The sequence below is a fragment of the Micromys minutus genome (assembly GCF_963924665.1).
Source record: "Micromys minutus genome assembly, chromosome: 17".
NCBI classification, from domain to species: domain Eukaryota; kingdom Metazoa; phylum Chordata; class Mammalia; order Rodentia; family Muridae; genus Micromys; species Micromys minutus.
In genome coordinates, this window is record NC_137952.1 from 1251944 (window position 1) to 1279848 (window position 27905).

General features: G+C 52.1%; 2 protein-coding genes across 32 annotated transcripts in view; one reads left to right on the forward strand and one right to left on the reverse strand.

Moving 5' to 3' along the window:
- Positions 1-1544: 1544 nt before the first annotated feature.
- MYBPC3 (myosin binding protein C3) lies at positions 1545-19944 on the forward strand (the record flags this gene model as incomplete). Its single annotated transcript, XM_080931499.1, has 31 exons — positions 1545-1569; positions 2563-2829; positions 3333-3449; positions 3530-3640; positions 3728-3876; positions 4183-4300; positions 4667-4715; positions 4870-4899; positions 5053-5106; positions 5949-6112; positions 6901-7033; positions 7383-7507; positions 7585-7690; positions 7777-7943; positions 8196-8361; positions 8597-8703; positions 9286-9315; positions 12095-12234; positions 12470-12544; positions 14175-14334; positions 14760-14864; positions 14947-15135; positions 16000-16134; positions 16218-16385; positions 17406-17494; positions 17645-17840; positions 18010-18149; positions 18310-18469; positions 18556-18692; positions 18972-19158; positions 19868-19944. The coding sequence occupies 31 exons, from the start codon at positions 1545-1547 to the stop codon at positions 19942-19944; spliced, it is 3876 nt and encodes a 1291-aa protein (XP_080787625.1).
- A 579-nt stretch (positions 19945-20523) lies between these two features.
- The window catches only part of MADD (MAP kinase activating death domain), a 39173-nt gene continuing 31791 nt past the window's right edge, over positions 20524-27905 (reverse strand). For 20 of the 31 annotated variants that reach the window (XM_080930890.1, XM_080930883.1, XM_080930889.1 and 17 more), the window contains 6 exons: positions 26199-26363; positions 25911-25983; positions 25692-25798; positions 23570-23639; positions 21723-21769; positions 20524-21417 (listed from right to left, as the gene is read on the reverse strand). In XM_080930890.1, coding sequence (XP_080787016.1) covers positions 21313-21417; positions 21723-21769; positions 23570-23639; positions 25692-25798; positions 25911-25983; positions 26199-26363 — 567 coding nt within the window. In that variant the 3' untranslated portion in view covers positions 20524-21312. The remainder of the gene's footprint in view (positions 21418-21722; positions 21770-23569; positions 23640-25691; positions 25799-25910; positions 25984-26198; positions 26364-27905) is intronic. The other 11 variants (XM_080930897.1, XM_080930896.1, XM_080930899.1 and 8 more) reach the window with 1 other exon arrangement.

Below are 27905 nucleotides of genomic sequence, written 5' to 3' on the forward strand. Positions count from 1 at the left end.
GCAGTGACAGAATGTGGTGGTAGACAGACAGGGAGTGGGGACATTTCCCAATGTCTGCACACCTCAGGAATCACAAACCCTGGGGATGTCACTGTAGGGGGAAGACTCCTGCACACATCCTGGACATGCGGGTCCCTCATAGCCTACGCTGATGTTCCCAAGTCAGATTGCAGAGAAGGCTATGGGATAGAAGGCAGGGATCAGTTCTTTCTTTCCACCACTGGGCTTGAACTCAGGTCACCAGGCTTCTCTACCACCTTGAGCCGTTTTGTTTTTGCCGGTTTTTTTTTTTTTTTTAAACATTTAAAAAATTTTTTTGCCTGCACTCATGTGAGTGTGTTGTGGGTGCCTGCACTCATGTGAGTGTGCTGTGTGTGCCTGCATTCGTGTGAGTGTGCTGTGGGTGCCTGGTGCCTGCAGTTTAGAAGAGAACCATCAGGTCACTGGAGCTGGAGTTCCAGGTGCTTGGAATGGATCCTGAGTTCTCTGCAACAACAAGTGTTTTTAGCCAGAGTCACTTCCAGCCCCTCACCAGTACTCTGGAAGACTCAGAGATAAACACAGTGGTGTGGACTTGGAATAGCAGCACTTAGGTTGAGGCAGGAGGATTGTCATAGGTTTCAGACCATCCTGGATTACTAGTAATAGCTTCAGCGTAACTAAAATTGGGTGGGAACCATGGCTTCTGTTGAATAGAAGATGCTTATATATGGGCTCCCTCCCTTTTGGTGATAAGCTATCTATTCTATTAGTACTGCTTGATGTGGATTCCCATGATTTATTTTTTCCCCTGTAACAACTGATGAACTCATAGCTAAGTGAGGGTCCAGTCACAGAACAGGAACAGTGGGCGAGGGGTGGGAGCTAAGGGGATTCCGAATATCTGCATTCGTCTTCGGTTAGTTCTTGTGGCTTCAGTAAGAGCTAGCTCTGCTCCTGTTCTCTGCTTTGAGTACATTTAGAGATTCGCTTCCATGCCCTTTCCTGCAGGCTTGCCTAGCAAGTCCCTTGGTGGGACACCCAGCTTTATTCCCTCCCTGCCCAACCCTAGACCAAGCTCACCCAGGATTCCAAGGTCCAAGGCCAGCCCCTGCCCCTTGTGGTGCAGTAATGTGTGCCAAAGCTCTGCTGATGAAAAGAACAACAGCGGCTAACCCTGGGCACCTTCATTCCCAGTGCATTGCCCTTGACCTTTAGCTGTGGGTGTCACAGGCCAAGAGCACTCAACAGTGTAGTTTTCTGCTGGATGGACACACAGACAAAGGTTGGGCTACCTCTGAGATCCACAGAGGACTGGAAGGGCAGAAGCTACCTAGTCCTGCTGGAGGTGGGGGTGGGGGGAGAAGCCAAAGGACCAAGTGGGCCTATCTTATCCATGAAGATACCTCAGCTGGATGGAATTTGTCTATATTTAGCAGGTGGCTCTCAGGAGGCTGATAAGCAGGGCTGGGGAGGGGGTGGTCCTTATAAATAGTGAGGACACAGGACACTGTTCAGTCCCTCCTCCGGTGGCCTGCTTGGTGCTTGGTGTGACTGTTTTCAAGATGCCTGAGCCAGGAAAGAAGCCAGGTAGCTCCACATAAGGGATGGGTCTGGACCTGGGGCAGTAGTGTATGTGGCTTTCGGACAGGGTTAGGTACTGGTATAGGATGAGGCCTGTGGGTTCCAGGAAGGAACAGGACAGTCCTCTTTGGGCTTTGTCTAATTCTCTGCTTCTTCCCCTGTCCCTTTAATGAGATCGAGGAAATGCTCAGTGTCAGGGCCACTGAGAGATGGCTTTCCAACTTTAAGTTAGGAAGAATCCAGGGTCAACATCTCATTCTACCTGGACCTGTTTTCTTTTTCAGCCAGTGTCCTCGATTCAAGAAGATCAAATTTAGGCTACAAGGGAGGCAGCCCACAGAGTCCCTGAGCACCTTCTGGTCTCAGTTTCTGAATGTACTGAACATGTGGGGGTAGTGATCCTTTTCAGCTCTGAGTATCTGCCACATGAGCCGGAACCCCCTAGGGTACTCACATCATGCATAACTCCAGATATGGGGGACAGTGCCTCTCTTCTCTGGAATAGAACAAGCAAACAAAGGACAGAGAAACTGTAGCCAAAGGCTTGGACCAAGACTGTTGCAGAGGTCATGGGGCAGGGATCCAGTCCCCAGCCCCAACCCCCAGCCCCTGCTGCTCAGCAGCTAGCCTTATCTCAGTCGCTCATTCTTAGTCTGAAGCCCTCAGAGGACAAATTTAGCTATGTTCCAAGTAGGCAGAGAGCTGGGGCCCTTGCCAAGGGTCCCACAATGGGAGAGGAGGCTGGGCCTACTGCTGATGTTCCCAGTCAGGAGGGTAGGAATATCTTGTATGGTGGTGGGGATAGCAGCCTGAGCTCTCTCATCTGTCACTTAGCCTCTCTGTCACCTGAGAAATAAATACAGTTGCAGCTACCCCATAGAACTATTGCAGCATTAAACGAAAGGCTTGGAATGTGCTTACCATAGTCTTCTTGAAGAAGGGTGTCAGGAATGGGGTACCAGGGAGCCTGGCTCCTGAACTTTCCATCTGGCTTTTCAGTGTCAGCCTTCAGCAAGAAGCCGAGGTCAGTGGAGGTGACCACAGGCAGTGCCGCTGTGTTCGAGGCTGAGACGGAGCGGTCAGGTGTGAAGGTGCGGTGGCAGCGGGATGGCAGTGACATTGCCGCCAATGACAAGTACGGTCTGGCAGCAGAGGGCAAGCGACACACGCTGACAGTGCGGGATGTGGGCCCTGACGACCAGGGTTCCTATGCGGTCATTGCAGGCTCCTCAAAGGTCAAGTTTGACCTCAAGGTCACAGAGCCAGGTAAGAGCTTGCTGACCTTTCCCCAGGGCCCAACCTGAACTTCAGCGTAGCCCTGAACGGGGAACGGACTCTTGACGCTGACCTTTGCCCTGTCCTCTGCACCAAGACCTCTCTAAGCATTTGTTGTGGCTGCAGCTTTTTCTGCACTGTGGAGTGGAAACCGTGAGCAGTGTTCTAGGAAGGGCCTTCCTATAGCAGGCCCGGAGCTAGGTCACACCCAGGAAAGCACTTGGCTAACTCTGTGTCTTGGTGGGGAACTTAGTGGTGGTGCTGCTGGGGGTCCTGGGTGGAGCCCAGAGCCTGGACTGGGACAGCAGATGGCTTGTAGAGCTGTTCAGAGCAGAAATCTAGCCATGGGACAGTGGACTGTGAAGCTTGGAGCAGCAGTAGACAGAAAGAGCCTGGGGCAGTCTGCAGGACTGCAAGGACATGGACTGCATCTTAGCTGGGACATATGTCTGAGAGGGGCTCTGATTAGAAACTGTTCCGTCACCCTACCTCAGCCCCTCCAGAGAAAGCAGAGTCTGCAGTTGCTCCAACCTCCTTAGAGGCTCCAGAAGCCCCCAAAGAAGTCCTTGCTCCAACCACTGAGTTGGAAGAAAATGTCTCAAGTCCTGAAGGTAAAAGGGGCTAGAGAAAGAGGGACAGGCCAATGGGTGGGGAATGTCCCAGGACAGGCCTCAAAAGCCTTCTTTCTTAGGGTCAGTCTCGGTAACCCAGAATGGCTCAGCCACAGGGAATCAGGGAACCCCTGATGATGACCCTATTGGCCTCTTTCTGACGCGGCCACAGGACGGTGAAGTGACTGTTGGTAAGTGGGCACTTCTGTGCTCATACTCGGGGGAGGGGAAGGAGGCTCCAGAACACCAGGGTCAGAGACGTCACCTTTCTCTTGTAGGTGGCAGCATCGTCTTCTCAGCCCGTGTGGCTGGGGCCAGCCTCCTGAAACCACCAGTAGTCAAGTGGTTCAAGGGCAAGTGGGTGGACCTGAGCAGCAAGGTGGGCCAGCACCTGCAGCTGCATGACAGCCACGACAGAGCCAGCAAGGTGGGCAGGGGACCGTGGAGCCCAGGACACAGGGAGGCTAGAAGACTGGGAAGCAGGGCAGAGCTGAAATGTCTGGCCACACCAGCTGCACATTGCACAAAACAGCATCTAGGTTAGCCATCTGCTTGGGATTTTATCATGGCCGTGTGTCAGCAAGAGCCCATCAAGGGTCTTGAAAGGTGGATCCTTTCTGTAAATTATACAAAAGCTCTGTACGTGTTAGCCCTGAGAAGTTAGGTTGACGCTTTTCTCTTTAGGAACGCAGGGCCTCTCCTGCCCAGACTTCCTTTATCTCCCTGCCCACAGGTCTACTCATTTGAGCTGCACATCACAGATGCTCAGACCACTTCTGCTGGGGGCTACCGCTGTGAGGTGTCTACCAAGGACAAATTTGACAGCTGCAACTTCAACCTCACTGTCCACGGTGAGGGAGTCCCTGGGTTTCATCTGGTCTTGTTGTTTTCATGGGTCCTGGTCCCTTGGGCTTGTCTCTAACTCCCAACTAAAGAGGGTGACTAGCTGCAGCCAGATGCCAGTGCCGACCACCCGAGGTGTTGAAGAAACCCATGTTCTCAGGAGAAGAGTAGGAGCAAGTCAAGGGTGGGAGGCTGCTTCTGTGTCCTGCCTGACAGTTTGAATGTGGACTGGGAAGTGAGTGGGAGGCAGTCTAGTGTAGACATGAGGACTGCTTCACCTCTCTAAACATGAACCCTGGGAAAATCTGAGAAGATGGAGTCGTGTGACCCTGTTCCCTGAGATCACCCCATCACTTCATTATCTTTGTACACAGAGACCATTGGTTCTGGAGACCTGGACCTCAGATCAGCTTTCCGACGCACGTGAGTGGTTCTCTTTCCTCAGGCATCGGGAGAGGCCAGTGTGAGGGGTTCAGGCCCCCTTATGTTTTAGATAGACACATATGGGGGTCCAAGCTGAAGTATGCGAGGGGCAGGGCAGATCCTGGGTCACTGAGAAATCTGTCTAACTCCACAGGAGCCTGACTGGAGCAGGTCGGAGAACCAGGTACCCGTCCTGTCCTCCATCTTTCCCTTCCTAGACTTGGGGTGTAACAGAGCTGGGTGGGGGTCCTGCCTGGCTGTGCCCTTTCCTCCTACTCCACCCCATCACCTAAGCCCTGCTGGCTCCTCAGTGAAGTATTATGCGGTCTCTCCTCAGTGACAGCCATGAAGATGCTGGGACTCTGGACTTTAGTTCCCTGCTGAAGAAGAGGTGAGTCCTTGGGTCACATCTTCCAGGGCAGGGAGGAAGACACGGCACTGGGGTTTCCGGGCTGTGTGGCCCTAAACAAAATGAGGCACCTCTCTGGGCTGGTTTTCTTATCAAGTGGGATCACCTCAGTGTGGACAGAGTTAAGTCTTAATAACCATTCTCAGTGTACTTCTCAAAACCCCACAGTGACTCTACGGCAGACCATTTCCATAGATTCTTTGAGCTCTAAGAAGTAGAGAGTGTCCCCAAAGCTGTAGCAATAAGGCTGGGCTAGCCTCTGACTTCACTTCTTTTTCTGTCCTTTCTTTCCCTTTCTCCCCATCTGCCCTTCATGGCTGCTGCCGCCGCTCCTGCTCAGAGAGTAAGGAATGTGTTGGGAAACTCTGGGTCTTGTGAGAGGATGTTAGATTTGGGGACATGTACACTTTCTGCTGGGGTTTGTGAAACTCACACACACCAAGGTGACATTCTTGAAGCTTGGAGTGGCCCTGATACTCTTGTCTGGTATTAAGAAGAATGAGATGTCTGCCCTGAAAAGTAGGGGCACTATCTGGGGAAGGAGAGAGCAAGTGAAGGCCCTGGGAAGGGTCCCAGGCTCGACATGGAGATGTCTAGATTTCTAATGTTCCTTGTCCTTTTTTCCTCATCTGGAGCAGCAGTTTCCGGAGGTGAGTGCCAACAACCTCAGAGCCCCCCTTAGTTCAACCCTCAGACTCCTAGACTGGGAAGGAGGAGAGGGGAGGGGGCAAAGGCAGGGCCTCCTCCAGTGTTCAGAAGCCCCCACCCCAGGAAGGGACAAGGAGGGGACTGCCTTGAGCTTCCCAGTCGGCTGTGGGACACAGGGACTCAAAGCTGGAGGCACCTGCTGAAGAAGACGTGTGGGAGATCCTGAGACAGGCGCCACCTTCAGAATACGAGCGCATCGCCTTCCAGCACGGAGTGACAGACCTACGAGGCATGCTGAAGAGGCTCAAGGGGATGAGGCAGGAAGAAAAGAAGAGCACAGGTTAGCCCTTCCCACACAAGGGAAAGGAGCTGGGCTGGAGAGCACCGCAGAAAAGCCTGTAGTGTGGACAGAGGTGGCCTTGGGGGCCACACTAGGAGTAGAGGCAGTAAGAAGTACAGTTAGCAGTTCAGCAAGGCACTGCATGTTTTACAGAATGGCTGGTTTAATTCTTTCGCCAGCACCACCAGACAGGGAGGAACTAGCTGCAGTCCCCACAGCTGTCACAGGCCCAGCCCGAGTATATGTGGGCTCCTGCACAGGCCTCTGGCCGCAGAGCTGTTTTTACTAACATGGCTGCAAGGGAGGCACTGTCGTGAGGCCTGCCTGGGCTCTAGACTCCTCCAAACCACACATTAGTGGGGCTTGTGGTCTTGGGTCACTCACCTAAGCCCTGCTCTATCTCTACATGAGACCCATGACAGTGGTCAAGAGGACTGGGCAGTATTGGCCGGGATGCTACAGGGAGGCGTGGCACTAGCAAGAGGAAGAGAAGGGTATGTTTTACATCCCTAGTTCTCTTGACAAGCTTCTATCTTGCTGGATGCCTCTAACCCTGCCCTAGAGCTGAGCAGTTAGAAAGAAAGAAGCTCAGGGAAGACAAAGCAGGCACAGACGGACAGTCACGGGACAGTGATGAGAAGACAAGGTCATTACGGAAACCCAGAGGATGTGTCGGGGATACACAGCAGGGAGAGGAAGATGCAGGCACCTGCCATTAGCTGCTGTGGCTATGCTTGGGGGGAAGGGTGTGGGCATTGGGGGTGGCTGGGCTGAGTTGTGGGGTTCAGCCTTTCAGAAGAAGCTGGAGCCTGCGTACCAGGTAAACAAGGGCCACAAGATCCGGCTTACTGTGGAACTGGCGGATCCGGACGCTGAAGTCAAGTGGCTTAAGAACGGACAGGAGATCCAGATGAGTGGCAGGTGTGGCGGAGTGGGGTCCTGGGTCCTGGGGTGAGGGGAGAGCCGCACTGCCCTGTGTTTTTTTTTCCGTGAGATCTCTCTGACTCCGGCTCCTGGTCCCCCCCATTTGTGTCTTCCCCCATTTCTTCCTCACCTTTGGAATCTAATTCCAGGCCATCTGACCTAACCTATCTCTCGCTCTCTCTGTATATCACTTCCTTCTATGTGGGACACGGCGGCAATGACCCTTCTGCTTCATAGCAAGTAAGTCTTCTCCTGGACAGCTTGAAGCAGCCATGGGGTTTGTGAAGGGCACCCAGCCCAAGAGGGGCATCCATAGCTGGACTGACATGCTGCTGTGCTCTGCCAGGTACATCTTCGAGTCCATCGGGGCCAAGCGCACTCTGACCATCAGCCAGTGCTCGCTAGCTGACGATGCGGCCTACCAGTGTGTGGTGGGGGGTGAGAAATGCAGCACAGAGCTCTTTGTCAAAGGTAGGCCTGGGACCAGGGAACCCTGGGAGGAGAAGAGGCCACAGGGACCAGCCCTCATGCCTTTCCTCCCCGGACAGAGCCCCCAGTGCTGATTACTCGGTCCCTGGAAGACCAGCTGGTGATGGTGGGTCAGCGGGTAGAGTTTGAGTGTGAGGTCTCAGAAGAAGGGGCCCAAGTCAAATGGTGAGCGCGTGAGTGTGGGAGTGTGAGGTGGGGTTGGAGGGTTGGGGACATCTGTCCAGAGGAGACACTGTCCCATGTCTGGCCAGGCTGAAGGATGGGGTTGAGCTGACTCGTGAAGAGGCCTTCAAATACCGGTTCAAGAAAGATGGGCGGAAACACTGCTTGATCATCAATGAAGCGACCCTGGAGGACGCCGGGCATTATGCAGTTCGCACAAGCGGGGGCCAGGCAGTGGCTGAGCTCATTGTGCAAGGTGAGGCTCTGGGCTAGCGTTTGATACCCTGACCTCATCTTTCTGTCTGTAAGATGAGTGCACTGAAGTGTGGGCTTGCTCGGTGTCACTCCCTGAACCTGAGTTTCCTCGTGTAACTATAGTATCAAGACACACATGCATGTCACACAACTGCACATACCTAACCAGAGGCATGTGAGCCCACATATCCCCGCAGAGGTCCATGCTACACCCACATTCCTCCTGAGCTCACAGGCTCTGCCTGTCCCCCAGAGAAGAAGCTGGAAGTGTACCAAAGTATCGCCGACCTGGCGGTGGGAGCCAAGGACCAGGCCGTGTTTAAGTGTGAGGTTTCAGACGAGAACGTGCGCGGTGTGTGGCTGAAGAATGGGAAGGAGCTGGTGCCTGACAGTCGCATAAAGGTGTCCCATATAGGCCGGTGAGTAAAATGGAGTCTGGTTACGGAGGGAGGCCAGACAACCCGTGATGGGAAGGGAGAAAAAGAGAGGAAGAGAAAGAAAACATGTCAGGGAGCTGGAAAACACAAAATTAGATAAAGAAGTCACATTTTAAAATATCAGAACACTAAGAAGCTAGAGTAAGGCACAGTCTCCTGAAGTTGAGGGGTATATGGATTGGCCAGGATTGTGAGCTGAGTTACCACTGCCCTTCAGGGTCCACAAACTGACCATTGATGACGTCACACCTGCTGATGAGGCTGACTACAGCTTTGTGCCTGAAGGATTTGCCTGCAACCTGTCTGCCAAGCTCCACTTCATGGGTGAGCTAGCAGTGTGTGTGTGTGTGTGTGTGTGTGTGTGTGTGTTTGCCAAATTCCACATCATGGGTGATCTAGCAGTGTGTGTGTGTGTGTGTGTGTGTGTGTGTGTGTGTGTGTGTTTGCCAAATTCCACATCATGGGTGATCTAGCAGTGTGTGTGTGTGTGTGTGTGTGTGTTTGTGTGTGTGTGTGTGTGTGTGTGTGTGTGTGTGTGTGTGTGTCTGCCAAGCCCCACATCATGGGTGAGCTAGCAGTGTGTGTGTATGAGTGTGTGTCTGCAAAACTCCACTTCATGGGTGAGCTAGTAGTGTGTGAGTGTGTGTCTGCCAAACTCCACATCATGGATGAGCTAGCAGTGTGTGTGTGTGTGTGTGTGTGTGTGTGTGTGCAAGTGTGTGTGCATGAGTGTGTATGTGAGAGTGTATGTGAGAGTGTGTGTATGTGAGAGTGTGTGTGTGTTGTATGTGTGAGTGTGTGTGTGTATGTGTGTGTGTTTGTGTGTGTATTTTGGGAGCATGGCCAGGATGCCCTATGGCTTGGTCCTTCCTTTCCTTAGTGTTCTTTGCTTTTCTTCTCTTTCAGAGGTCAAGATTGACTTTGTGCCTAGGCAGGGTGAGTCTTGGGACCCATTTGAGCCACCTCAGCTTTTTCTCCTACCCCCACATCCTATCCCAACCCTAACTCCCTCCCACTCCAGTCTCAAGGATGGCAAAGGTCTGAGAACAGGACCTTAGACCCATGTCTTAGCTAGGGCTTCTATGGATGCAACAAAACACTGTGACTAAAGAGCAAGTTGGGGAGGAAAGGGTTCATTTGGCTCATACTTCCACACTGTAGTCAACCAAGGAAGGAAGTCAGGACAGGAACACAAATAGGGCAGGAACCTGGAGGCAGGAGCTGTTGCAGAGGCCATGGAGGGTGCTGCTTACTGGCTTGCTCCTCATGACTTGCACAACCTGTTTCTTATAGAGTGTAGGACCACCACCCAGGAGTGGCACCATCCACAATGGGCTGGCCTCTCCACATCAATCACTAAGAAAACACTCTACTGACTGTCCACAGTCCTATGGAGGCATTTTCTCAGTAGAGGTTTCCTCCTCTCCAGTGACTAGAGTTTGCATCAAGTTAACATAAATCTAGCCAGCAGAGCACAGCCCCATGACCAGAGAAGCTCCGTTATAATCTCTCTGGCTTCAGTTCCTTGTGTGTGTGCATGTTCATGTTTGTGCAGGTAAACTAATGAGCATGCACACATACATGGGTCCAGAGTTGTCCTTGTTATTCCTGGGGACCACCCCTCTAGTGTTGGAATTATATGTGCAAATCTGGTTTTTCTATGTGGGTTCTGGGCATCAAACTCAAATATAACTTTGCCAGTTGAGCCATCTCTTCTGACTCTGATTTATTCAGGTCTAAAATGAAAGGTAACATGTCACGGTAAATATTAAGTAAGGGTAACCTTTTATCCTGCCCTAGTTCCAGCACCCTTAGGTCCGGCTGCTACTCTGCCATTTGATCTGCAAGCCGCCCTCTTCACACGGTTCCCTTCCTGGGCGGTCCACTCAGCCTGCCCTAGCTACTTCTGTTCTGGTGGTCCACAACCATCCCAGTGTATTGTTTTCACTCACTTTTCCTTAGCGGGTTGTTGCCAAGCCTTGCACACACACATCCCAACTCTGTGGCGGGCTTTGTGCATCCTCCCATTATACCCTCTTTGAACTCAATTGAGTTGCCACATCAAAAAACACACCAAAATACCCTGATCAAATTGGTATGATAAAATTTGCCCACCTAAATAAGTCAAAGGATCCTGTACAATTCCATCCCTTATAAAATATTCATAAACATAAGTAGAATATTCATAACAACCTTTATCCATATAGAGATGCACAGAGAGAAACATACATGTCTGCTTCCATGTTGCCCCTTCTTGAATCTCCCACTTTCTCCTTCTCTTCCACCTTACCAAAACTTTGTCCCCGCCCCACTCTCTACTGTCCAATCATGTATTGCCTTGACATCAACCTACAGTGACAGGTGTCCTTCACAGGGACAGTATTACCTCTGCGAGATGTTTGCATACCTCTCCTCCCCCCCCCCTCTGTCTCTGTCTCTCTCTCCCTTTCTTCCAGCCCCAGATGTCCTAGAACTCCCTCTGTAGACCAGGCTGGCCTTTAATTAGGAAATCTGCCTGCCTCTGCCTCCCAAGTACAGGGGTCAAAGGTGTGCACCACCACTGCCAGTGCCTTTTTTTCTTTGACACTAAGATTTAATCAGGCATTTCAGGATCCTAACTTTAGTAGACTAGCTCAAGCTAGGACTTTCTCCAGCTCAGTGCTGTCCAAAGTGAGCTCACTCTACTTTATCAACCATGTAAGGAAGGAAGTCTTTATAGTGAAGTATGTTTGGAAGCACTGAGCATCAATTACCTGGTGCCCCAGAAGGTGGGATAATGTGTTGATGGTCCCCCAAGATCTTGTGGTAATGACCTTCTTATACCTAACACAAACTTTTCTGGTTTGTGTGCTCCATTTTTTCTAGTAGGATATATGGTATTCCCCAAAACAAAGTGAGTGACCAGAATGTTTTAAACTCTCCAAAGAATATCCTGGGCACAGTGAAAAGTTCTAGATCTTGTTTGGGTTGGTAGTCACACAGGTATATACATTTATTCAGAATCTCAAGACTGGCAAGTGAGAAAGCTCAGAGAAGAAATGGCCCTTGTCACACAAGCCTGGGACCTGAGTCTCCAGAGGTCACGAGAAGGTGGAAGGAGGAAACTGACTCCACAATGCTGTCCTCTGACGATGTGCACACCATGGCATGTCCCCACCCACCTGCCATCTGTGCACACACAAGACTGTCAGGCCTAATGGCATATGTAGTGATCGTAATGATAGGGATGACACTGAGGTGCAATTTGTTCTTGATATCTTGCTGTAGACTCTCCATAATTCATAGAGGCTAAGACAGGAAGACCTAGAGTTTGAGGCTAGCCTGGGCTAACCTAGTGAGACCCTGTATTTTGTTTTGATTTTTGCTTTTGCTTTTGGAGAGAGGGTCCCTCTATATAGTTCTTGCCTGTCCTGGAGCTCACTCCGCAGGCCAGGCTATCATAGCTCATAGAGATCCCCCTGCCTCTGCTTCCTGAGTGCTGGGATTAAAGGCGTGCACCACCACAACCGGCTGAGGCCCAAGAAAACCCTGCAGAATTGTCTCTTCTGAAACTTGTACTTTTTATTGTATATAAATTATACCTAGATGGAATTGACAAAACCAACAACGAGGGGCATGAGCCCCCAGCACCCACAAAATGACCTCTGGCACCTCCTGTGCTACATTTGTGGGCCCAGACACCTCCCTTTTCTCTGACCTGTCCTCCTCCATACAGAACCTCCCAAGATCCACTTGGACTGTCCCGGCAGCAGACCAGACACCATTGTGGTTGTTGCTGGGAACAAGTTACGCCTGGATGTCCCTATTTCTGGGGACCCTGCTCCCACTGTGGTCTGGCAGAAGACTATAACACAGGTATTGTAGTTTCCCCTCCCCACCAGTTTTTCTACCTGTATAATGGGTGGGTGTAACCAGGAGAGTGTTAAGCTTTGCTCCATACCCTACCCTACCCTACCCTGAAGGTGTAAGCTGCACTCTCTGGGAGCACAGAGGTCCCCCACTGGCTGGAAAGCAGAGCATGTTGGAAAGCACTTGGAAAGAAAGCTGACTTAGCACCCCTAACCCTAATTCCAGTCCATTCTGTTCCCAGGGGAGGAAGGCTGGGCCACCCCCTGATGCCCCAGAAGGTGCAGGTGCTGATGAGGAGTGGGCGTTTGATAGGAAGGTAAGACTGAAGTCGGGCATGGCTCATGGTCCTCACTCTTCTCTACCCATGCTGTATCCACCCTAAGAAAAATCCTGACAGGCTCTCGCATGTGCAGAGGGAACTGACAAGCCCCTCGCTAAGGTGTTGGTGTCCTTGACTTTGCTAAGAAGTCATTGGAATTGAAATGGCTCCTGGGTCCAGGTCTCATTTCTCCCCTTCTTCTTTTTCTTCATATTCTTTATTCTTATTTTTAAAGATTTATTTATTTATTATATATAAGTATACATTATTCAGACACACCAGAAGAGGGCATCAGACCTCATTACAGATAGTTGTGAGCCACCATGTGGTTGCTGGGATTTGAACTCAGGACCTCTGGAAGAGCAGTCAGTGCTCTTAACCACTGAGCCATCTCCCCAGCCCTCTTCTTTATTCTTGAGAGTTGAGTATACATATACAATGACATATGGGGAGACCCACCATTTCTTCCCTCCTACTCCCAATATCCCCCTCCCAACTCCTTTACTTTTCTTCTAGACAGCGCCCCATTATGCAGCCCTGGCTGGCCTGGAATTCCCTGTGTAGACCAGGCTAGCCCCAAAACTCAGATATCTACCTGCCTCTGCCTCAGGGGTGCTCAAGTTTTTTGTTTTTCTCTAACCCACTGAGTTCAGTTAGTGCTGAAATTGTAATTGTGAGCATGGGACCCCCCACTGGAGCATGGGCAGCTGACCCCCACCCTTCCCAGCAGTTATGACTGGCCAACAGAACCTCAGTTCAGAGCGGGGCTCAGAGAACATTTCCTTGGCTGCTTCTGACGTCTGGCTGGCTTTATCAAATATGGACAAGCACAGTTGCTGAGCGTTGATGGTTATGGCTCTGCCACGGCCAGTGCATTTCTCCTCATTCCTCCCCACCTCTTAGCTCTTACATCCTTTGTGCATCATGTGCCTTTGGGGTGGGGACAGCGGGCTTGATAGAGACTTGGGACTTTGGGCTGGACAGTCCGTCTCTTACTCTCAGCACCGAGACAGGCCTCAGATCATAACAGAGCAGAGAGGGCAGCACTGCCCCCTGTGCTAGTGCAGCTGTGGACACTTACTTGGCAGGTTGGCATCTTGGCATGCAGGGTCCGGTGCCGGGGAAGACCACTGATAGCTTTTCATCTCCAACAACCCGAGTAGCACCTCTGGCTCTTTGAAAGCCAGCCAGGAGAACACTTCCTCACTAATTTTAGAGTGTGTGCCTCTAGAGCTGACCTTGGCTATGTGCGGGTGGGTTCCCTGGCACTCTATAAAAGTTTAGTTGCCAGGCATGGCCCAATTCTGCCTTCCTCCGCTGTGTCTCTTCTGGCTCTTCTAAGGGTCTGGCTACCTCTAGTCTTTCTGTAGCTTTGTGGGGTCACATTCTTCCCAGTGACACACATAGAGGCTAAGTTAAGTTCCATGACAAACTAGAGTCTGGGTCCTCTGCCTGTGTCTTGCCTATGGTGTTACATTGAATATTTTGAACTAGTCACTTACAGGGGTACAGTTTTCACCCAGGCTGTGTCCTGCTCCCCACAGACCCTGAGCTGAGCTTCCCTCTCAGTGAAGGGCTGATGGCTCCTGTGTAGGCCCAGCTGGTCTGGTCTCTCACTCCCTTTCAGTTGTTGTGTGAGACCGAGGGCCGGGTCCGCGTGGAGACTACCAAAGACCGCAGTGTCTTCACAGTGGAAGGGGCAGAGAAGGAAGATGAAGGGGTCTACACTGTCACAGTAAAGAACCCCGTGGGCGAGGACCAGGTCAACCTCACAGTCAAGGTCATTGGTAAGGCAACCGGAGCTGCAGGTTGGAGAGCACAGGACAGCAGCCGGGAGGGCCATTCACTTGCTCCTTCAGTGACTCCACAGTGATCAGAGACTCCAGAGCAGGCAGTGGTAATGACCAGGACTGCCTGAGAGGCGCCCTGTGAGGACATGGGTGTGTAGAAACATCCCTGTTTGTGACACTCACAGTTCTGGGGAGGAATGAGCAAGGGACAGTCATTGTATTCTGGAGGGCTGAGTAGGGTCGGGTGGAGCTGGGACATGAGGGGAAAGTGAACAGCGGGAAGCCCTAAGTGCTAAGATGGTAATGTAATCTGGCTCCCGGCTGCTTTGACTCTGGTGGGGGTGGGGTGGTGAAGAGAAGGAGATGAGCAATGTTGTTGGACTCTGAGTTGAACATAGCTGACGTGGCACCTCTTCTTCAAGATGTGCCAGATGCTCCTGCGGCCCCCAAGATCAGCAATGTGGGAGAGGATTCCTGCACTGTGCAGTGGGAACCGCCTGCCTACGATGGTGGGCAACCGGTCCTGGGTGAGTGCCAGGGCGCAGGAACAGCCAAGGGCAGCTGTCACCGGAATGACGGAGCACAGAGACTTCTCATCTCCCCTCTCAGGATACATCCTGGAGCGCAAGAAGAAAAAGAGCTACAGGTGGATGAGGCTCAACTTCGACCTGCTTCAGGAGCTGAACCATGAGGCGAGGCGCATGATCGAGGGCGTAGCCTATGAGATGAGAGTCTACGCAGTCAACGCTGTGGGAATGTCCAGACCCAGCCCGGCCTCTCAGCCCTTCATGCCTATTGGTAAACCTGCTAGATCCCCAGAATGCAGGGACCAAGGGGTGAAGGGTGGCAGCCTCTTAGCTGACAGGTGGCCCCTGCATGGGGCCTTTGCATGCATGGTCTCTGGTGCCCTGGGGGGGGGCTGTTTTGCATTACAGATGAGGAAACTCAAGCTGGACAAGTTAAATGACCTCAGGGTCACCTTGCTGGTAGAATGGACACCCTAGTGAATACTAGTTACATCCCTCCTGGATTTGAGACAGGATTGCATTTATGTAGCCCTGGCTGGCCTGTAACTCTATGTAGATCAGGTTGGGCTCAGATTCACAGAGGTCCACTTTGCTCTGCCTCCTGAGTGCTGGGATTAAAGGCATGTGCCACCCCACCCCCACCCCCAGCGGCCACAAGGGCACATCAGATCCCCTGGAATTGGAGTTATGGGAGCTTGTGAGCCACCAAGTGGGTGCTGGGAACTGACCAGTCCCCTACAAGAGAAATAAGCCTCTAAAACAGGTGAGTTCTAGCATCCTCCTCCAGCCTTCCCGTTTTTAAGGAACTAACTTTTGGTTTGTGCAACTCACCTAATCATACGTTGGCAGGGAGTTCCCACACTTCACACTGGGCTCTGGCTTTCTTACACGTCCAGCATTCCTCTGAATCCTGTGTTCTGTTGGCTCCTTTCCTCTTTCGTGAGTCCCTGTTTTGAATCAGCTCTGGTTTGTAAGTCACTCCAGAGACGCGACTTTTAATGCAGACCAAATACTCCTGGAGGTTCCTGGAAGCCAGCAGAAGGGAGTCCTTCCTAAAGATCAGTAGACAGCTGTCATGGATGGCAGCTTCCCTGCCGAGGACAGGCTCATTCAGAGCCTCTCTGTCTCTGCCCAGGGCCCCCTGGTGAACCAACCCACTTGACTGTGGAGGATGTGTCGGACACCACTGTCTCACTTAAGTGGCGGCCCCCAGAACGTGTGGGTGCAGGTGGCCTGGACGGGTACAGTGTGGAGTACTGCAAGGAGGGCTGTGAGTACTCCATGCCTGGGGCCAGCCCTCAGAGGGTGGTAGCAAGGTAAGGTGTGACGGCGACTCATTTATGCCCCACCCAGGCTCCGAGTGGGTGGCCGCTCTGCAGGGGCTGACGGAGCGGACTTCGCTGCTGGTGAAGGACCTACCCACTGGGGCACGGCTGCTGTTCAGAGTGCGGGCACACAATGTGGCAGGCCCTGGAGGCCCTATCATCACCAAGGAGCCTGTGACGGTGCAGGAGATACTACGTGAGTGCCCTTCTGCTACAAGGCCTGCCACCTTCTGCCCAAAGACAAGCCAGAGATGTGGGCTTTAGGAGGCAGGGGCATGAAGGGCCAGAGCCTTCATCTATGCCTTGGGCTCTCTTGACTTTCCTATCAGCCCTAGTTCTGGAACAGGGGCTCCCGCACATAGATATCGTCCCCAGAACTGAACAGTGAGGCCTCTTGGGGCCATTTAGGTTCGTCTGGGGTATACTTTCCTTCGGTTGGTCTTTGTTATTGTTTGAGACAGGGTCTCTCTATGTAGTTCTGGCTATTCTGGAACTATGTAGACCAGGCTGGCCTTGAACTCACAGACTGCCTCTAACTCCCAAGAGCTAGGAGTGTGCCATTTGCACCTGGCTCATTCTGCTGTTCTTTACTTCAACAAAGGTAGAAGGATTGTTTCTCTAGGTTGGAAAGACACAGCAAATTAAAATAATACTGGGTTGAGGGTCCAAAAGTGTAGAATCAGAGCCTTTCCTTACATTTTACAAGATGCGTGGTTCCAAATAACTTCCTTACCCTCTTGAACCTAAGCCGAACATGGTGGCATCCACCTGCAATGCGGCAGGAAGGTGTAGGAAGGCTGGGCTATGTGAGCTCCTTCTCAAAAGATAACAAAGGGCTGGAAAGATGGGTTCTCAGTTAAGAGCACTTGCTGTTCTTGCAGAGGACCATGGCTTGGTTTCCAGCACACGTATGTGTGGTTCATAACCATTCATAACTTCGGCTCCAGGGGACCCATTGCCGTTTTCCAATCTCTGTGACACATGGTCCTCATACACACAAATAAATCTAAAAAGTGAAACACACGCATGCACTGAAGTGATAGCAATATATGAAATCTCAGTGTACAGCTTGTAGTGTGGAACATCCTGGAATTGCTGTGGGTTAGGAGAGTGTAGCCCACGGTAATGCTTTTCTCAGCTACAGTGCTCTGGGCCCTGTCCCGAGAGGGAATGGACCTGTGGAATCAGGGTTGGGCTGTTCCCTTTCTATCCACAGAGCGACCACGGCTCCAACTGCCCAGACATCTACGCCAGACCATCCAGAAGAAAGTTGGGGAGCCTGTGAACCTCCTCATCCCTTTCCAGGTAGGTTGACTCCTTCCCTGTCCCAAAGAAGCAACCGCAGTTGAAGGATCTCCTGGGGGCCACAGACCCTGAGGCCTCAGTTCACATGTAGCTGGTGTGATACCAGCCCCTTTGGAAAGTCAGTTCAGGGTTGGGCTGGTCATCCTCCAGGGTAAACCCCGGCCTCAAGTGACCTGGACCAAAGAGGGGCAGCCACTGGCAGGTGAGGAGGTGAGCATCCGGAACAGCCCCACAGACACAATCTTGTTCATCCGAGCTGCCCGCCGCACCCACTCAGGCACCTACCAGGTGACAGTTCGCATTGAGAACATGGAGGACAAGGCCACACTGATCCTGCAAATCGTGGGTATGTGGCCTGGGAACCTCCCTTTCAGCACCCTTGAGTCTGGGACACCCAGCTCAGAGCTCCTGCAGAGGGTAGTTAGAAGGAGGGGCTCCTATATACTAGCATGCCCCTGCTTCTGCTTGGGCAGCTTCAGGGTGCTCAGTGATCCAGTCAGATCTGTCTCCTGCAGACAAGCCAAGTCCTCCCCAGGATATCCGGGTCGTTGAGACTTGGGGTTTCAATGTGGCTCTGGAGTGGAAGCCACCCCAAGATGATGGCAACACAGAGATCTGGGGTTATACTGTACAGAAAGCTGACAAGAAGACTATGGTGAGCCCGGGGCCTGGGCTTCCATATACTCTTCCTGTGCTCATGGACCCCCAGCCCATTATTCTGGTCTCCTCTATGGTAGGGGTAGAGGTACAAGGCTAGAGGACCCAAGAAAGGCAGAGGCCCCTCAGAGAGCCTTCCCTTCCTTCACATCCTCCAGGAGTGGTTCACTGTTTTGGAACATTACCGCCGCACTCACTGTGTGGTATCAGAGCTTATCATCGGCAATGGCTACTACTTCCGGGTCTTCAGCCATAACATGGTGGGTTCCAGTGACAAAGCTGCCGCCACCAAGGAGCCTGTCTTTATTCCAAGACCAGGTGCTGTACCCTCACTCACACTGTGGGGAAGGAGGGGGGGCCTAGCTTAGGGTGACCTTTTTGGTACCAAGACTTGTCCCCAGCAGGTATCACATATGAGCCACCCAAATACAAGGCCCTGGACTTCTCTGAGGCTCCAAGCTTCACCCAGCCCTTGGCAAACCGCTCCATCATTGCAGGCTACAATGCCACCCTTTGCTGTGCTGTCCGAGGTAGTCCTAAGGTACTCAGGGTCCTGGGCTAGACTGACAGAGGCTGGTCCCCTAGGCTCCCTCTGGTTAACTCTCCTCAGTCTGTATTGTCTTTGCCTGACTTCTGGATATCTTCCAGTCTTTCCTGAGAAGGGCCTAATCCCTCATTGTTGCCTCTACGTTCCTTCTCAGCCTTGGGTTGAGTCTGGTGCTCCAATGGGAACTTCTAGAACAGTCTCTAAATTCCCACCAGTCCCCTCCCCCCCCACCAAGATGCTTCCATTCTCTTCCTCTTTTTACTTAATGTTCAGCCCAAGATTTCCTGGTCCAAGAATGGCCTGGATCTGGGAGAAGACGCTCGCTTCCGCATGTTCTGCAAGCAGGGAGTACTGACCCTGGAGATCAGGAAACCCTGCCCATATGACGGGGGTGTCTATGTCTGCAGAGCCACCAACTTACAGGGTGAAGCGCAGTGTGAGTGCCGCCTGGAGGTGCGAGGTAAGGAGCCTTCCGGGACAGGGCTGGGGAGAAAGCAGGGCGGCAGCAAGGCCCCTGGGCTTGGCTCTGCTGTCCTGGCTGCTAGATTACTAGACATGGCATATCAAGTGGATCTTGACTTCTTACAGACTAGGAAATCACATGGCTTGTCTCCTTCCCTCTTACAGTTCCTCAGTGATCAGGATGGCTCCCCAGAGATGGCAAGGTATGTATTCCAAATCACCTAAGGCCAGAGGCCTGGGGTGCTATCAGGAGATGGGGGTTTAAGAAGCCTCAGTTAATTCAGAAGCCTTATATCACAGGTACAAATGGTTGCCAGCCACTGTAGCAGAGACCCGGAAGGGAGTTGGAGAGCACCCTCCCCTTCTGCTACTGCAGGTGTGTGTGTTCAGCTGTGCATCCTGGTCGGCAGTTACACCAGACAGGTCTGGTGGGTTCTGCAGAAATTGATGTCACAACTCCTAAGGAATGCTGTTAATATTGGGGAGCATAATGTGTATGGGCCTCACAAATGGTGACTGGGGACAGGCCCTTCTGGCTGGATCATTGTGTAAGAGCAATAAAAGATCAGCGTCGTCATGGGCGCACTGATACTCCCTGTTCATCTTCATGGGAAAGCATACGGCATCTCGGCAGGCACGCCATTCTTCAAATCAGTGTCCTGTACTTGAGAGACATGGCACTCAAAAGGGTGTCGGTCTCCCTCCAGCCTCATTCTCAAGTGACGAAAATGTGGAAGTGAAAGCCACTGGAGCCATAGGTGTTCCACTGCAGGCACAAGCATGAGCCTCATCCACGTAACCCAGGCAACACCGGCTGTGTGCTACAGTGGGGCAGGGCATTAAGACCCCAGGAGCCCACGGCTCTTCACCACATATTGTGGGACAGAGTGACTCCATCCAGCTCAGACACAGGAAATCCCAACCTTCTCTGACGTCCTCCCCAGAGATCACATTTCCTTACAAATCTTGTGGCCAGCAGGTCTCAGAAATGTCATGGCAGTGTGGGGGTATTCTGCCCACAAGCGCCAGGGTTTCCCTTGAAGGCTGGACCTGGGTTACCACTTTGTTTTACTCAGCATAAGACACACAGCTGAGCACACCTGTGCTCTCCTCTGACTTCTGCATCAGGTCACCTCCTCTCTCTAGTGGCCAGAGCATCCCAGGCCTTTACAGCCGTAGTGTAGTAGGTGTTCCTTTCTGGCACCCCAGGAAGCCCTGAAAGCAGGAGGCTGGAGCAGGGCCTCAGTATGCCAAAGCTGGTGTAGATGAGCTAGGAACAGCCTTCCTTAGGCCTGAGCTGAGAGGAAAGCAAGGGAGCTCAAGCAGAGTTTAGGACATTTATTTCACATCACACAGCTGTACATTTTCTATAAATAGTGTGGAGCTGAAATATTTACATTCCTCTCCTGTCCAGTCCATAGCTTTCCTCTGGCATGGAAGCCAGGAGACTGCCTGCTGACAGGCAGGCACACATGCTGGGCTGTGCCCGGCCTACCTCTCCCAGCTCTTAGGCTGATGCTGTCTGGGACACCATCACCTCACTCCTCTGTCCTCTCAAGCCGAAGGCCAGGAAGAGCACTGCAAAAACCCCAGCTCAACACATGGTAGCCATTCAGGAACACCCATTGATGGAGTGGGGCAGGCAGCAGCATGGCCTGCAGCCACAGTTTAGGAACTGTGTGAGGAAGCAGAAACGTTGCCACTTACTGAGCTTCTTTTGAATCCTCCCAGACTCTCAGCCAGGATGGCTGTGCCCAAGTGTCTCTCAGTTCCCAGAGTGGAACTGTCCCAGGTGCCCCACAGTGCCAGATCACAGAGGATGGAGAGAAGAGCCCTAAACTGGAGTGATAAGGACAGGGACATGGACCACAGTGCAAGGACAGGCAATAGTGGGCTCACAGTGACCCCACAGACACACACACTCGCTGGAGCCCTGAGGGGACAGTAGGCTAGCCTGCTATTGTAGGAAGAGAAGACGAGACTAGCTTAGCCCCGTGACAGATGGACACAGAGACACACTCAGTAGTAAAATGAAACCAGCTAAACCGTGGGAAGGAGGTTGCAGAGATAAACGCATCATCCCCGTCTCAGTCACAGCAGCAAGAGGTAAGGGGTGACCCCTGGGCTGGGCCAGCTGTGGAACCCCTCTGTATCAGCTGGAGACAGGCCGAGGCGGGGTTCGGAGGTCTTCTTCACTGCTACGAACTGCGGCCACATATGAGAAGAGACACAACACAGAATAGCAGATCTCGTGGGCCTGCAGGAAACACAAGACCTGCTGGTCAGCCACACGAGACTCCTGTGAGGCACCTTCGTTGGTGGAGGGTCAGCCTAAGTACAAGGCCCTGCTCTAACAGCAGCACAGGCCTCTGGGCCGAGTGAGCCTCAGGCAAGTCTTGGGAAGCTTTTCTCCTGAGAGACTAGGAGTCAGCACATGTACCCCAAGATGAAAGATGTTTTTTGACTTGTGTTGAACCATCGGCATCTAGACCAATCCCCCATGAGGGTCCACCCTTCTTGTCGGAAGGTCCCCAGGGAGCCGTGGGTGAAGTGCATACTCACCATTGGAGTCTTGTACTTGTGGCTCACCACTTCTTTAATTTCAGGAACTAAAACCGACGGGCAAGAAACAAAACAGAAAGTTCAAAACTAAGAGCAACAGTGTCCTACTCCCCTGGGTGGCAGCGCCCGGTGCCAGGCTCCCTTCCCTCTGTATCTTCTCACAATGGCTGTGGTGGCTTAGGCTATGACAGAACAGAGCTCAGCCTGTCCAGCCAGACTCCTTGGGTTGTCCAGGAAGACTCTTCAAACAGACATGGGAGGTCTGCCGTGGCTCTTTCTTTACTTGGCAGTTTGGATCTGTGTACTTCCTGGGGTGCCCAGGGTAGAAGGGCTGGCCCACCTGGTCACGGCTACTGTCCAGGGCTTTTGAGGAGTTGCAGTAGGGAAGAGAGTGGTCTCTAGCCTGTGCCTCCCTTGCTGAGATGCCCATTAACTCATCCTTGTCACCAGAGCCCACAAATCTAGTCATGATAAATATCATTCCTCCCACAACCCCTCCACAGAGGGTCATATTGTTATATGAAGTATACTAAACCCAGCATCAGACTTGGAGGAGACATCAACTCCTGTGAGGCAGGAGAATCTCGGGCCTGCCTGTGTGAGGGAGAGCGTCAGAGGGCTCTGGAGCAGACACACTGATCAGGAGAGAAAGCGAGTACAGTGCCCAGGTGGAGGTAACGGGGAGCATCAGGCAAGTACACACATGTCCACAGCCCAGAGTGCAAGATTAGGAGTCAACCCATCCCAGCCATGCAGGGGCTGTGCCCAGCCAGAGGAAGGAGTAGGGTCCCCCAGGTCCAGCCATCAGTGTGGCCTTGTGAGACTGGGAGAAGGGTATGGCATCCCTCTGGGGGCAGAAAAGATAGAATGAGAGTTGGCCACACCTTCTTCTGACCCTGGGAGGGAGAATACCCAGAACCCAGTGTTAGCATGAAATAAGCTCATCAGAGACAGAGCAAGAAGCCCCAGATCATTCTCCTGAGTTGGAAGAGTTCCCCAAGTATCTCTCTGGCAAAAGAGAGAAGGGAGCACAGTGAAGAGAGAACTCAGAACAGTGAGCCAGCACAAGGGGGAGGGGCATTGGAAGGAAGAGGCTGGGGAGAAGAAGGAGAGACCACTAGTCATGGAAGCAGCTAGGTTGGTTGAGAAGAGCCCACCACCCAATGCAGGGCCCAAGGCTGGGGCCTGGGGGAAGGCAGCAGAGCCGAGGTCAGAGGTCACGTTACCTGCTGGAGAATGAAGGTTTTCATAGCAGCGATAAGGGGCACGAAAGAATGAAGCACAAACCCAGCAGGAACTCAAAGCCCCAGGTGAGCCCCACTATACCACTCCTCAGTGCCTGTTGGGGAGGGATCCAGCTTCCAGATAGACCTGCCCTTCTGCCTCTGAGGCCCACGAGGCTTCTTTGGCCTCAGCTGCGTCTGCCCGTGATGCCTCATCCCCTCTAGAACAGAGGCAGGTGAACCCAGAGTGGTACCAGGCTGGGCAGAACCTGTGGGGCTGCTAGAGAGACGGCAGTAGGAACATGGACACAACAGAGCTTGAGGATCATCAGTCTGCTCTGCCCAGAACTTTCTGACCACTGGCTGGCCAAACCCAGAAAGAGGGCACTACATCATTACCATCCTAGACTCTAACCTGTCCAAGGCTTCCCGCTCTCAGGGAACCACTGGTTACCCTGTCTTTCTCCTTTCTGTTCTGTGTTCTCAGGGCTCCTTTCCTTTCCTGTCACCTCCTGACCTCACTGCAAAGGCTTTTGTCCCCCTGCCCTAGTCCTTCCTCTGGAGCTCCAAGGTTTGAGTTACTGCCACGTGAGTCCAGACCTAAGAGCAAAATAGTGTAATTACCAAATTCCTCCAGGACAAAGACGCCTCGAACTGTATTGCACTTTTTAATGTGATTCAGCTCTATGAAAACCTGCAAGAGAGGGAGGGGGCGGGGGTAAGGCCCAAAGGCTCCACCCCTGCCCCATGAAGCCCGCTCTCCCAGCTACAGCCCATGTTCCCCAAGGAAGCCTAGTTCCCAAAGGGAAGACGTCAGAATCCACACACACACAATCAAAAGCGCTAAGAAGCGAAGAAAGCAGAAAGGGCAAGTACCTTCCGCTCCTGGCCGGAGGAGAAAGCATGGGAGAGAAATGAAGGCATTAGTTTTAATGGTCAAACCCAACCCAAAGGCCCCTTGGCTGACCTGGGCTACCCACCCATACCCTCTGCCCAGGCAGCACTCATAGGACACGGTGCCCCAGGGATCTCTGACTCAGTCCCTCAGGTCTCTACCCTTCCATACATCCTCCTCCGGCGCAGAGGGCTGGCATGGGTGCAAAGCTTCCCTCAGACTATCCTTAAGGTGGGAGATGGTCTTATCTTCCTTGACACAGGATCCAGAACCTCCCAAGAAGTAACACTGTAACTGCCGCCACTGCTGAGCACTGACTTGGCACTTTACAAACTTTTATCTGACTGGCACAGTACAGTACTGTCTCCATGTTACAGATGAGAGAGAAACAGGATCAGAACATTTGTTAGCTCATGATGAATGAAGCTGGGCCTCAGATCCAAGCACATTCTGACTCCAAGTCTATGCTCTTCCCCTCTGCTGTGCCAACGCTCTGTTCACCCTAGCTGCTCGCTGTAGGCAAAAGACAGGTCAGGCCACAAGCACTGCTCCATTAACATTCTAGACCAGAAGTCAGCCCTCACCATTACTGTCTGTAGGACGCTACTTCTAGGAGCCACGCCTTCCAATTCAGGCCATTTTACGTGGTATACAACTGTTAACGTGAAGGCTCGGGATGGGGACACTGAGCACTGAACAAGAAGGTAGGTGGCACTTCTGGGTACGAATGAACAAGAGCTCATCTGTTCATTTTCTGGAAGCGAGGGGCACGGCCCTGCAATGGCATCAGAAGCTCCTCTCTAGCTCCTTCATGGTCTACAATAGTACACAGGCATTCCCCTTCGTCGGGATAACCCTAAGATCTTTATGTGTACACTGCCTCACTAGGTTCCAGACTGGAAACACACTAGTCGAACGGCGGGATGTCTGGGCAGCTATTTAGCTATTTCTTGTATCTGAACCTCCCAGCTACGTTGTCAAGGAGGGACAAGTGATGTCAAGTCAGAGCTCCACCTCCACTGAATCCCTGGTGCTTGGCCAGAGGCTTCTGGATATCCTATTAGGACCTAGTTCAGAGTCTGGGGGACTTTAGGGGAGGGGAAGAAAGGCACTTGTGTGAGGAGTCAGCCGGGAACGGACCTGGGATGATGCGCTGGCCTCAGAGGGAATTAGCTTAAGGGATGTCCACTGAGAGAAAAAGTATCACTGTGTTAAAAGAGCAAGAAGAAGAAGAGAAGTCAGCTCCTAGGGTGAAACCACGGTAGGAAAAAGGATCCTGAAACATTCCCCCATCAAAGGAAGGGCATAGGCCTGCGGAGCAGGGCAGAGTAGGGACACCCAGAGGAAGAGAAAGGACAAGAATCAGCAGAAAAAGGCAAACACCCACACTTGGAGAGGATAGAGACAGACAGACAGACAGACAGACAGACAGACACACACACACACACACACACACACACACACGAAGTACACAGGGATATCGGCCAATCTACACTCTCAAAGCAAAACCATCAAGAGAAGCACACCCTGGGAATACAGGAAGGCAGAGACACGCGAGAGGGGCCAAGTGAGACGCTCCCACTCACACTGTGAGTCTAACGGGTGGGCAGCACAGCCACCCAGCCTTTCTCTTTCCGACTCCCCAGCACAGGCTCCCTGCTGCATCTGCTCAGAGCCTGGTGCTCTCACCACTCACTGTGCCCCCCTGGTTCATCTCTCGGCTCTAGCCATTCGCCTCTGTCTTGCCCAAGGCTCTCCCTCCTACTGGGAGAGCACCGAGAGCCTGGAAACTGACCTTACATAGCAAAACACTAGGGCAGGAGGCCGCCTGCTGCTGCCTCTTGTGCATACCTGGTTGTGCATGAACTTGAGATTGATCCCTTCCAAGGTGACTTGGAGCAAGCCACCCTCTCCAGTCTTCATGTCCTGCACAGGGAACTCACCACCTAGTTCAGGCCCTGTGGAAAAGGAAGGTGTCAGCTGACTGGTGAGGTGAAAATCCCATGGCCCAGTTTTCTAAGCAGGTCTCTGTGTTGAGAAGGAGGATAGCCGGGGGTGTCTGCTCCTTACCAGGCTTGATGCTCTGTTGCCGGGCCGCGGCACGCTCCATGCTGTCTTTCACACAGTAGTACAGCTCCCGACACTGTGGCACAGGGGGGATGTCCTATGACGGGAGCCCTTCCAGGGTTCCATGTTCCCTGCTCTAGAGCTCCCAAAGGTTACGGTCAATGTCAGGTCTCAGAACCAGTGTAAGCCTTCCACATGGGAGCTGGAGGCCAAAGTCGGCTCTAGGTATGGACTTCGGAATTTTAGCTTCCCAAATGCCTATTCAACCCCAGCCCAAACAGGCCCAGGTACCTTCTTGGTATAGAACTTGTTGAGCTGGGTCTCAGAGCCATTTCTGCGCCATAAGCACAGAACCTTGGTCTTGGGACAGTAGGTCATGTTGATGAGCTTCTCATACCACCAGCGCTCGCACACTGTCCCCACGTTACTCCGCAACACCACACAGTCGTCACACACCTGAAACACACAGCATGGTCGGTGCTCTGCTCTGAGACAGCTTTCCCATCCCAGGTCACACCACACCCGTCTCACATGAAAGGACGGCATGACTGGCCCTGGGAGCAGCTACGGCCAAGTTCTCTGCCTAATACTCAGGGTCCCCTTAGGGGAAACAGTGAGCTGCTGGCCATACTTTCTGTCAGGATTACTGACAGAAATGGAGTCTGTGACAGGCGCACTGTCCATTAGTTGGTTACCACCTCATAGTTGCTCTCTAGACCAAGGGCTTGGAGTGTCTCCTGCCTCCATCTTACAACCATGCGGAGGAATCAGCCCTGTTATCAGGCAGGTTAAGCGTAACTGGGGAAAAAACAACCGAGGCCAGTGCATTTTCTAGTCTTAGCTCTTCTCTAAATACTTGTATTTAGAATTCACTAAATTACTATAAGATACTTTTAATTATCTAAGTGACGCATAAACAATGGGTACTGCATAAACATTACTCGATACAGGATGAGAAGTGTTAAGAAGCAATGTCCCCTTCGTATGCTTTTCTTGTTCAACAGTTCCCTCCAGATGAACTCACCAATTCTCATACCTTCAATCACTGGAGTGACAGGGTGGCACACTGGTTAGAGTATGGGCCTGAGACAAAGACTGCGTGGGTTGACATCCCAGCTGTACCCTACCAGCTGTGTCATGTTGAGTAAGCTCAGGAGGGCCACTGAGAGTAACACTATTAAATGTATTACTGTGCACACTCTCTGTGCTGTTCTGGTAGACAGGGTCTCACTCTATGTACTCCTCAATGTCCTGACCCTTGTCATGTAGACCAGGCCGGCCTTGAACTCACAGAGATCATCCTGCCTCTGCCTTCTGAATGCAGGGATTATAAGAGGGTACCATCACGCCTGGCACAACATCCATACAATTCTTAATGTACATCAAAAGCCAGGTAAAGGTCTGGGAATGTGGCTCAACAGCAGAGCGTTTGCACACAGAAAGTGCCCAGTCAGCTGCTTAGACATAACTAAGTCCAGCTACGATGAAAACCCACCACCCTGAGGGCAGTGAGGAGGCTCGGCGACAACGGCGCTTGCTGAGCAAGCGAGAAAACGTGATTTTGATCCCCAAGCCCTCACAAACATGGAACAAGGCAGAACTGACTCTACCAAGTTATCTTCTGTTCCCCAGACACCCGTGGTGGCACATGCAAATAAGGTATGATTTGCATAGTTATTCTAACACATTGATGTTCTTTAAATCCAAGCCCCCTCAGCTCTGCTCCTGACCACTCTTACTTAGAGGGTATTTTTGCTAAAAAATTGAATCTAAAATCAAGTATCTCTACTGTGCTGATAGTTTACATAAGAAATACAAATGGCGGAGAAACGGGAGATAAGATCACCAAAAAGTTTAGATGCCCTAAAGGCAGAAAGTGAATTTCTTCAACAGAGTAACTGGCAATCGGTAGAACCTACTTAAGGACATGCTTAAAATTTTTAACTATCAAAGGTGGGCAAGGGATGCATGCCTTTAATTCCAGCACTTGGAGGCAGA